The sequence below is a fragment of the Laccaria bicolor genome, genomic scaffold, assembly GCF_000143565.1.
Source record: "Laccaria bicolor S238N-H82 LACBIscaffold_67 genomic scaffold, whole genome shotgun sequence".
Taxonomy (NCBI): domain Eukaryota; kingdom Fungi; phylum Basidiomycota; class Agaricomycetes; order Agaricales; family Hydnangiaceae; genus Laccaria; species Laccaria bicolor.
The window spans coordinates 53,043-64,072 of record NW_001889938.1 but is presented as its reverse complement, the minus strand read 5'-3'; the positions used below and the strand labels follow the sequence as shown (position 1 = coordinate 64,072).

Below are 11,030 nucleotides of genomic sequence, written 5' to 3'. Positions count from 1 at the left end.
AATTTCTTCAGGTCAACTCACCACGAACAACGGCATCTTCGTAGAGATATCAAGCCCATGCCGATAGCATACAGGAACCCATAATTGCGTTAACCGTCTGTACGCACGCGGGGGATCATAGGTCACAAGCGTAACGTCTGCTCAACATAATTGACAGAAGACGCGTTTGTGCTGGTGCTGCGCGCGTCTGTATTTGTGCACCCTTCTCGTTGGACACAGCATCGAATTCGAATTCGGACCACTCGCACTGGTCTTGAAAGACGAGGTGAAGAAGACCTTGAGCCGCTCTTGAGTCTTTGTTGGTGTTCTGGGAGGTGGGAGGACGGTAGCGGATTTGGGCGTTGCTGGAGGCAGTGAGATTGTGGTTTTTGAGCTGGAGTTGGAGTTGGAAGACCAGGTGCCGGCCCTTGTCAGCGATGACGTTGTGGAAGAACCCAGTGGAAGAAGAGGAGGCAGAGCGTGCTGTAGAAGAAGGGGCTTGTCTTGTAGAGGCGGAAAAGGCTGTACAAAAGGTAACCTCGAGGAGCTACGATATGTACTCGTATCGCGAAATTATACGCCAGAGCTTTCGACGTTTTAGTTGTGAATCAAAACTGGGTGTCAGCAAGGCGTCGCTGAACATGAAGGCACGTCGGTCGCGTGCGGTAACCTGAAAATAGGTGCAGGCTCATTGGAAGAAGTGAGAAAAGGTGTCGCGAATGTGGAAGGCAACGGTGTTAGCCGTCGCAATGTGGCGAGAGGCGGGAGGAAAAGGTTTCATAAACTGGTACAAAATATTATGGACAGGGGGAGCATAGACATGTCTGGCGACTTTGCGTGTCCGAATGTTGAGGATGATAACAGGTCAGGGGGTCGGGAGATCGAGAAGGGAAGCTGAGGCGCGGTTCAGCCCTCGCGGTACATTTTCAAATGTGCGATTAGACTGCAGTGGGTCGTTGAATGCCGGGGGTTAACTGGGGGAATAACAAGTAAACAACCACAGGACCTCGCGCCTGATGAAGAAGAGGTATGTACAACCCGAAGAGCGCGCGACAGGCCTATCGATGACGACGAAATGCTGACGGCAGGCGATGATAGCGGCATCCCTGTCTCTATCCGAGTCATTGAGTGCCAGGGCGCGGGAGGTGGCAAATAAGCATTATATGGGCTTTTACTAGAGGCACGATGAGCACAGCGCCTCAGATGAGGACTTTTGGTCAATTTGGTCGAGAGACGTTGCGACATGCCTGACTTCGTTGACAACTTTTGTAATATTCTTTGAGATGACTGTCGGACTTTTTTTTTGTTGGTGCAATAGTGTTGCCGCAAGGAAAGGTGCCTTGAAGGCAAGGTCACCTTGAGGCGATGCAAAAGGAAATTGTCAACGTCAAGGAGTGTCAAGGTGCATCAAGGTAAATGTGCCACTTCGGGAAAAAATTCTCATAGGCCAGCGGCACGGCCGGGCCACTCAGCCTTTCTTGTGACGAGTTTTGTCGTTCCATGCGCCCAAACTTGTTGCTCGACGCTGAACATCAGCACTCCACCGCGCCGATCAATTTTTTGAATCTCATTTCTAGTTATACTCTGGAACCAATAATGCCTAGTTTCATGTCTTTCAATTTGATCAATTGAACGATGCTGCTATGGCACTATCAGGTGAATAAAAGGAAGAAGACAATGTACCACGTCACGTTGGATGTTTTTCCAGTTCAAGCATCCTCTGCTCCATCAGAGTGCATGTTCTTGTAAAGCAAAGAAACTGACACCCTTTGCCGAAACAACCTTGCACCGGAATTGATGGAGAAGCTTCAAATTCTCAGATTCACATCTGCTTCAGAAAGGACAGACTGCAATGACAAATGGGTGTTTGTTGAGGAGGAGATCTATGTACCCCATGTTTCGCCCCTCTGTATGGATGATTTTTTCGTAACTTGTCAATTGCTCGTCAACTCAATACCCTAAAATTACTTCTTGGCTCGCCATGTGCATATTTAGTTGACAGGTCACCTCACTCAACCACAGGGACCCTCTGTTGACCAGTACTCAGATGTATGTTACAATACTACATGATATAGTTATGATTCTACGTGGCTGCAAACTTGCTGCGAGCTGATTCTCTTTCGTTTTCCTAATCTGGAAAATACCTTGAGGTCACATCAAGGTAACTCAAGGTGACAGGGCTGTCACCTCAAGGTGACCTTCACCTTCCCTTGCGGCAACACTAGGTTGCAACCAGCCGGAGTTTCAATCACGATTATGTCGGAGTTTGAACCAGTTGTAATCACTTGTCTTTGTTGACACTTGGTTGCAATCGCAATGCAACGACGTTCCAATGGCTTACAGCTAAATGCAAAACCCTAGACACCTCCCGATAATTTCTGGTCTCTGCCTCACTTTGTGCAAACAACCACATTTGGCACAAGTCTGTATCATTATAACCTCAATTGGAGTGTGGAGCACTCCATTACATTACATATACCTGAATTGGTGCAGGATTTGCATCATAGGTGCCCGCTTCCTTCCTCAAATGGTTGTTTACACAAAGCAAAGCGGAGTCAAGAAATTTCTGAGAGGTGTCTAGGGTTTTGCATTTAGCTGTAAACGAAGTACAGTAGATTTCATAAAAATTTGTATTCTATTGGAAAGAGCCCCACATACTATGCATTAATTACAGGAGAAAACCTCCCCTATGTTGCAGCACTGGAAGATTTTCTTGTTTAAGTTTGGGTGAGAGATTGGATATATTAGCGGCCTTGGGAGTTTTCTAATAGGTCATGTAGTCAAATGGTTATGTTGCACTACAAATTTGTAGTCTTTGCATACGTAGGCCATGAGTCTGAGGTTTTTGGTTCAATCCTTGAGTGATGCACTTTTCTTTATTAACATTTCATTGGTCGATCCAGGCTCCTAAAAGCAGCCGCTCGTCTCGCGATGCTTTCGTACCCAGGAGGAGAACTAAATATCTGATGGTTATATAATCTGCAAAAAATGTCAGAATTGGAATGTTTGGCAGTGTATGTGGCGAAATGTGTGGCGGAATGTTTGGCGGCTACATTGGTCCAAACACCGGTGTGCTACGCATTCCTCCTGTGTCTCCCTCTTCCCCCATGTCGATACCTTACATACCCCTCCGTTAATGCACATATAGTCATCTATATCTTCATGAACTGTTTCACACTCCTTCCACCACCATGAATCCTGTCATTCCCAACATCAACAGCCCAAATTCCTGTCCTGCGTAGTGTTTAAAGGTTCAGTTCAGTCCGGTTTTTTGCCCCGAAAACGCGCGACCGTGGACCGCAACCGGTCCAGGACCGACCCAGATATTGAGGGAACCGAACCGAACCACCTAGGACCGGTCTTTTGCGGTCCATGATACCGGTTCAGACCGATCCAGACCGGTTTTTTTGCGTATAATTTATTATACCAATATAAACCATTTGTATCTCAATCATTATTACTCTGAAAAATAAATGGGTTATATAAAATAGTAAAGCATATAAATACCCATCATTCTACCAATTTTCAAGAGATTTAATGAAGATTTGACATAGCTATGACTGAAACCGAATTACATCTCATAGAGACTCAGGTAAAATATGGATTTGGTTATATCTTTCTCAATTCTTAACCGTTTTTGATGAAACAAAAACCCAATAAAAGGCAATAAACGTGGTTACAAGGCTATGTAACGCACGTGACCGTTTAACCGGTTGCAACCGATTAAAACCGGCCTTTGAACGGTTTTAAAAGATTTTCGAAATGAGGCAACTGGCAACCGGACCAACCCCAAATTGGGGCAACTGCAACCGAAAAAAAGACCGGACCATGGTCCGGTTCAGTTCGGTCCACCGGTTTTTTGCGGTCCTATGGACTGAACCTTTAAACACTAGTCCTGCGTGTCATTGCGCTCTCAAAGTCAAGCTTGCGGCAGGTAGTAATTTCCCTGGCCAGTATTACATATGGGTAAGTTGACGAGGACACTTCCTTTGCACAATCTTATTCTCTTTTGTTCCAGTGCCATGCCCACCACTACCACTACACCTTTATGCCAGGCGTTGCACCCAATGCCATTTCAGCGCCCACCTCTCATTCCTCTACAACCACCTTGTCAGTCAAAGCCTCGTCCAAGTGCAGTGAAAGCAAATGCCACAGGGTTGCAAACTCGGTCTGCATCCGGCTCATGTGCAAGAAATGCTGTGTTGTGCACACAGGTTGCAGTATCCACACGGTCGCTATGGTAGTTGCCAATAAGCGGAAAGGGAAACAACCACAGGTGTCCGCAGCCACATCTTCCTCCTCAGTTCACCATCCCCCTCCTACGTGATCACTTTCTCCTGGGGAGGAGCTCCAGATTGTGATTGCGAACATGGACCCCACTGTCCAGTTCATGCGTTCTGTGGAGGCTTCAACACGGGAGGCCAAACTTGCTCGTGCACAGGAGCTTGCGGACGAAGCCAAGGAAGAGGCTGATTATCAGGCAGCCCTTGCAGCTTCTCTCAGTCACTCTCCACCACACAACAACACTCATTCCTCTCCTTCAGACTTTGCCTCCACCTCACACATTACCTCCTCGCACTTTGCCTCCTCCTCATGTATCACCTCTTCCTCGCATGTTGCCTCTTCCTCACGTGTTGCCTCCTCACGTTCTGGCCCATTGTCCCTGGTTCGTTTTACACCCTCTCCTCCAGCACCACCCCCCAGCACTAGCACCAAGGCTCCAAAGCACACAATCCATCTTCGTTCTGAATGGATGCGGGGTTATGAAGACAAGACGTCGCAACTGTTGAAGAAGCGAGGGCAAGCGCAGGGTGACATGGCACTGCTCCACAAATTTTTTATCATGTTCTGGCGACAGGTAAGCAGTCGTTAACGACATGTCCATCACCTGCATCCCTTTTAATGCTCCTTGTAGGATGGTGCACCACCTGAGGTTCTATCAGTGCAAGTTTTACAGGGGTGGCCAACATGGACGTTAGCACAATGCCCAAAGACCCTGGAGAAGCTCGGAACTGAAGTGCTTGATGTCTACAACATCCCCAGTCGTCACTGGGTCCAAGTTGATGCCAGCTGGCCACACTCCGTATCTACCAACACCCACCTCCTCTTTCGTTGCCGAAATGTCAAGTGTTTGGACTTCGACAAGGAACTTGCTACCATCATGAGGAAGAACACTCACCTTCGCACCAACATGCCAGGTGATCGGAGTAGTGTATGAGTGTCGCGCAAGCACAAAGCCACCCTCACGCCATCTCCTCGATCATCGCCCCCTTCCGAGGTGCAAATTCTTGACCTCACCATCACACCCAAGGCTTTGGCATGAAAGCGACACCTCCCTAGTCTCACTCCCCTCATGATTCCCATCGTCACAATTCCTGATTCTCCCATAACATCATCCACATCCCCCTCATCCCTCTGGACATCCTCCATGTCCCAAGGATCCTCATCATCATCATCCTTTGCTCTCACAAGCCCCTCCTCTCCACCAGTACCATCATCCCCCTCCTCAATTCCTTCCCCCATCTCGACATCCTCACATAAGTCAACTTCAAAATGGCCTGGCAATTGCTATGTTGTTGACATGCAAGACGTATTTGATAAGATCGATAGTCGGGAGATGAGAAAGCACTTCGGTATGCTGGAAGAGCGGCTCGAGCATGTGTTTGGCTGTAAGGTTAAGCTTGCAACATACTACAACGCATGCACCCGATGGAAGGCCGCCTCTGAGGATCACCATGAGGAGGCTGTAGCTGGTGGAGGTACGCCTGCTGGCCGCTGGTCAGTGTTTGCGCGCCAGTATCCTCTCAGACAGTAATTGTACTTTAGATTTTATTGTGCTACATATCTTAACTTCTTTCCATATCCCTCCTGCCTTCAGCAACACCTTACTTACTTCCACTTGTCTTGGACTCTGTTGTGTAATGAAGAAACATGTAATAGAACAACACCATGATTACAAAATACGAGGGCAGTGTCCCTCCTTCTCCAACCTCTGGAGCACTTCGGCATTATGGAGCCTGATCATTTCGTCAAGGAAAAAATCATACTTGTCAGGGAGCATCTCTCTGATGATTGAGCTGTATCCGCCAAGCCATGTATTTGTCTGCCCTGCAACCGACGTGTTGAAAAACCAGTTCCCGTCATCATCCTGTAGCTCAGGGTACATTGCTGGGTTGCAATTTAGTTGGCAGAACTCATGTGTCACCTTGTGTTTGTTCAGGAAATGCCAGATGTCAACGCACATGCCCACGTCTTGAAACCATGGATCACCTGATGTGTCTGCCTGTTGTTTTGCATCACAATTTGTATTGTAAAATATGTGTTCAGGCTTGCTTGCTCCTGGGATGGAAAATGTGTTCTTGAGCATTATCTACATAACTTTAAGAGCTCAATAAGCTAAGGAGTATAGCTAACACGCACCAGAAAATTTGACACAGCTTCTGCTCCAAACATGGTTGTGTGCGCAAATATTATGCCACAGGGTCGCACAAGGGTCTCTTCATTGTGTGTTCTCCTTCTCGAGAGCTGCGTTTTGAGTTTGCGGTTGCCGTCCAATGATTTTGTTGAGCAAGGATCAAGATCCTCAACGACGCCGACTGATCCAGGGTTCTGCTTGTTAAAGATTTCAACTGCCATGCCATTTACCTCAAACCATTCAACTTCATCCTCAACATCTATGTGCTCCCCAGTCACAGCAACTGGAGTTTCTTCACCATAAAGCACTTGGGCATTTTTCCAATGGTCCTTCAGAACAAATGCAGCATTTCTGCATGCCTTCTTCTTTCTCTCGATCTCTTGGTGAATAGGGTCTGCACATGTCCTCAATTTCTTTGGTATAAGTTCAACTGGAAGCTCACAGCCATCAATAGCGCAAATATTATGATGGCCGAAATGTGTGGCACAAAATCGGTGTTGGTTGTTTTGAAGTGGCTCAGTGCATCGAAAGATTCCACAGCAGGGGCAGCCAATACTGATGCCATCTGCAACAATGGCCTGAACTTTCCCTGTTGATTGATTAATTCTGTTAACCCTGATTAGTTGTGCAATCTTACTGAATTCCCCATCCTCCATTTTGTAAATGCGCATGCATTTTTTGCAGGTATGATGAACAGCATCAGGCTGTCCTTCCATAATAATCTGCTTATTTCTTTCCTCCATTGCAGTCTTGAAGTGGTCACTCTGAGAGCCTGTGTGAGGTACATGAAGGAGTGTTCCTTGTGTTTGATGGTCATCAAGCAAAGACACTAAACTAAAACCATCCCATATATGCTTTGTTGTAAGCTGGCCGCCAAGTGACCATCCATCAAGGTATGTAAGATTCTCTGACAGGGCCAGATCATAAAGCCGAGCAGCATTGGTAGCCGAAAACCTTGAGTACTTGAGAATGTAAATAGATAGATGCGGAAAACACATACCATCTGAGAAGCATTTGCGAAATCCACATTCTCACTACCTTCACTTCCACGTACTGATGCTCACCTACCAATATATAGCTTGGTATACCCATGTAGTAGGTTCGGACACCATCCTGGACACTGAAATTGTTGTGATAATTTGTTTGGCACTCTGTGCAACATGTTTTTCAGTGAATACTTGCAACAAGAACCTCACATGTACTCAGACAATATACATGTACATTCCATGCGGGTTGGACACCATTTGATAAAGTATAAACGATCACTTTGCGTTGCTCCTCTTTCTTCAAGGGAACAATATTTGTGCAGTCAGGGTTGGTGCATACAATATTAGGCAGGTATAGAGTCAGCGCCACTGCAAGATTCTGGTCAGGCACCATCTAGATCAATCCAAACAAATCACATTACTAATGCCATAAACCCATCCATGCTCTTTGAACAGTGTATAGTCCTTGCTAGAAAGTGCTGTAGTAGGCATGTTCCAGATATAGTCCTTGAGAAGACTCCAGTAGTCATGGATGTGTTGTTCAGGAATTCACAGTGTGTCGCTGAGGAAACTAGAGATGCTGGCGGGAAGCTTATCAGGTGCGTGTTCAGGGTCACTTTGACAGATGCTTTGTGGCTGGAGAACATCACACTTAAGATGAGATGTAAGTTGTGCAAATGTCATAAGGGCACTGAGGAAGATCTCTTGAAGCACTGCATGACCTTTGAGCTGCTCAACTAGGTCAATTAGAAGCATGGTGAAGCATGCAAGGTGACGCGACGCGACACAGAACTAATATTTGAACATCACGTGTCCAATGTCACGTTTCTGGCCATACAGATCGCCACACAGATTGCCATACTTTCCAATGCTGACATGCCCTCATAATCTGATGGGGAAGACCAAATAAACAAACATAAGAACAAAAGCTCACGAGAGAGCAGCTGCCGGAAAATGTACTTGGTGAGCTCGGACATCATTGATTAACCCTATTGTTGGGTCCCAAACCCAAGGCCTTTCTGGGCCTGCGTGACAGATCCTCCAATGGGCTGGTTTGGCTCGAAGGTTCTCAGGCGCTTTCCCTGTGACGACATGATGCCGTCCCAGCTCAGCATCACTGCTCAGCACCTTACGTCAGCCACTCTCATCGCCTTCACTCTGGTTCTCATCACAGCACTCAGGCTGTGTTCTGCCTCCAGCCTCGCTCCACCTCGTCACCACGCTTTGGCTGGTGGCTGCCTGTCGTCATCACATCGCTTTGGCATGGGCGGATCACCTGACTCACCGTCCCCGCTCCGTCTCCCCATACCTTCACCCCAATCCTCACAGCTCTTCCTACCTGCATCCAACCTGCACTCTCCCCTGCTTCCCACTTTTCGATATCACCCCCAATCCAAGTTTTTATTTCTTGACATTGAAAAAATTAACGTGTGCAGAGGAGGACATTTGTGCAAGTGGGAACGATACCACATCACTCTGTCCTTAGTGTTCATCGATATTGTGCACACCTGGAGCTTTTATGAAAACCATCCCTTCATGTTCACGTTCCGTGACTGACAGCTTGAATTATTGAGATATGCAAGGGTGAAAGTCGTGAATATACATGATGGTGCTGCAAAAGTATGTCAGTTTTGTTTACTTCTCCTTGAGTACACAATACTAACTGACCTCTGTGTTCAAGTTCTTTTGTCGCATCTCCCACGTGACCCTCACCCTTGGCTGTCCACAAGATTCCAGAAGGTTTGGCAGGTTGTTCCACATTTGAAGCACTCACTTAACACGTTGACCTCATTTAAGATGGCATAATGACCTACAAAATGTAAGCCATTGTAGACGAACCCGATGGAAGCAAACTGACCTGTGGCTAAAGTTCGTTGATGGACATTGGGTGTGTCAAACTCTTGCTACCTACTTTGTATGAGTGTCGTCCGCCATCACTCATCCAGCGTTCTCTGCAGGCGCATTTCCTTAAGCCCTGACTACTTGCTGCAACCATCCACACGTTCTACGTATCAAGGTTGCTCGTCGTTCATTGGCGTCAAAGTAATCAGCTTCACATGCTGCCTGTGCTTGGAATGGCGATGGGGTGATGCTGGACAGCATTGGGAGTTAGCGCTGAACAGCACTGTGAATGAAGAATAAGGCGAGTGCCTACAATTTTGTTTCCACCGTCCTATCTCTGACATGGTGTACAACACCTTTCAATCACATATGCCAAGTATTGTTTGTGCTTCCAATTACAGTCTGTACATCGTCATGTTTGTGTTGCTTGTCCCATTCCGTGTTGGTTAGTAGCTCGAGTTGGTCAATTGCGGTTGAACGAAATCTAGTATGTATGTTGGTGAGATAAACCAAGACACATATTAGGGAGAGTGAAGTAGCTTACTATGTAAAAATCAGCCTGGGCTTCAAGAGGTTCTTGATCAGCTTGGCCAGTTGTTTGGCCTAAAGAGTGACTTGGGCATGGCGGGATGGTGATAGAAAGCACTTTCGATGGACCAGCCACAGTGTGATCAGGCGGGGGATTTGTAGTTGCTCATGCAGAATACCTGTGAAGCAACAGTGACTTCTAAAGAAATTGAAAGTGGATACAAGGAACATACGCAGCAGTGGCAGACAAGGGTATTACATAGAAAATCAAAGTTGGCTCGCATTGCGAAACAAATCTTGAAATGAGTACATGCCGCCTGCAAGGGCTCTTTCTTTGTAAAATATCCAGAGATGCTGAACACAGTAGGCAATGGACTTACAGGTGGGCTTTGTAGACCTCTTCCGCAACAAGGCTGCCACCACAATAAGGCTGCCATCAGGATGTCGAGCATCTGCGTGAAGGAGCTGGGGGTCAATTTGGACATCGGCAGGAGAAGGTAGTGTTGATGGAAGCAGAGGAGCATCAGCATTTGAGGCTGTTGATGTGGCAGGTGTGTTCATGCCCAATTCGTGCCTGGGCGTCAGGGTGTGCAGGGTTTCGTTATTGTCGTTAGGGAAGGCTCATGTTGTGCAGATTAAATGTGCATAAGGTAGTAGGGAACGGTGATAAATAACAGAAAAGGCGAGAAATGGTGGTGGTACAGAGGTAGAAAGAGGAATACCTGACACATCTAGGTGAGCATCCTAGCGGTCACCAGCGTATTGTGACGGCCTGCCAAATTTGGGACACCATCACCAAAATCTGGTGACATGCCAACTTAGAACCCCGCTGGGGTCTCCTCATTCTCAAGAACATCTGGCAGTGGAGGAGAGGCTACGGAATGCAGTAGACCACAATTACATACTTGTCATCCCCAGTCTGCAACGTGTACATTTCACTGATGTTGTGTCAAGTTCAAAATTATATATGTACAGTTGAGTGCAAAAAGAATGAAGGTTGGTTCATTTTTCTGGTTCTTTCTAAGAATCTATTGTACCTCAAATGTATTTGTGTATTCTTTTACATTATGTAGTTGTGTTACACTTCCCTTGGTATGGACTAATTTCAGTGAAAGCTGGAGCCTTGAGAAGGTTTTTATTCTGGAGGCCATTTTTGGCATCTAAAAAAAAAATATGCGCTAACTGGGGAGGTAGCCAGAACATACCTCTGGTCAACCTGAATGAGCCTATCAAAGAATTTGTTAAAAATACTGAGTGGTTATGCTTGTAGAGCCTCCAGA

At 46.6% G+C, this 11,030-nt stretch overlaps 3 protein-coding genes across 3 annotated transcripts; 2 read left to right on the top strand and 1 right to left on the bottom strand.

Annotated features, from left to right (window-relative positions):
* Positions 1 to 3,741: 3,741 nt before the first annotated feature.
* On the top strand, positions 3,742 to 5,197 carry LACBIDRAFT_334610 (uncharacterized protein; the record flags this gene model as incomplete). The annotated part of the gene is made up of 5 exons (XM_001889426.1): positions 3,742 to 3,945; positions 3,998 to 4,089; positions 4,201 to 4,219; positions 4,367 to 4,837; positions 4,895 to 5,197. 5 exons carry the CDS (start codon positions 3,742 to 3,744, stop codon positions 5,195 to 5,197), a joined length of 1,089 nt encoding a protein of 362 aa, XP_001889461.1.
* Positions 5,198 to 5,932: 735 nt separating this feature from the next.
* LACBIDRAFT_334609 (uncharacterized protein) lies at positions 5,933 to 8,136 on the bottom strand (the record flags this gene model as incomplete). Its single annotated transcript, XM_001889379.1, has 8 exons — positions 5,933 to 6,349; positions 6,400 to 6,807; positions 6,837 to 7,009; positions 7,032 to 7,356; positions 7,395 to 7,447; positions 7,591 to 7,774; positions 7,798 to 7,897; positions 7,934 to 8,136. The coding sequence occupies 8 exons, from the start codon at positions 8,134 to 8,136 to the stop codon at positions 5,933 to 5,935; spliced, it is 1,863 nt and encodes a 620-aa protein (XP_001889414.1).
* Positions 8,137 to 8,424: 288 nt separating this feature from the next.
* Positions 8,425 to 8,937, top strand: LACBIDRAFT_315060 (uncharacterized protein; the record flags this gene model as incomplete). The annotated part of the gene is made up of 1 exon (XM_001889425.1): positions 8,425 to 8,937. One exon carries the CDS (start codon positions 8,425 to 8,427, stop codon positions 8,935 to 8,937), a length of 513 nt encoding a protein of 170 aa, XP_001889460.1.
* Positions 8,938 to 11,030: the final 2,093 nt, after the last annotated feature.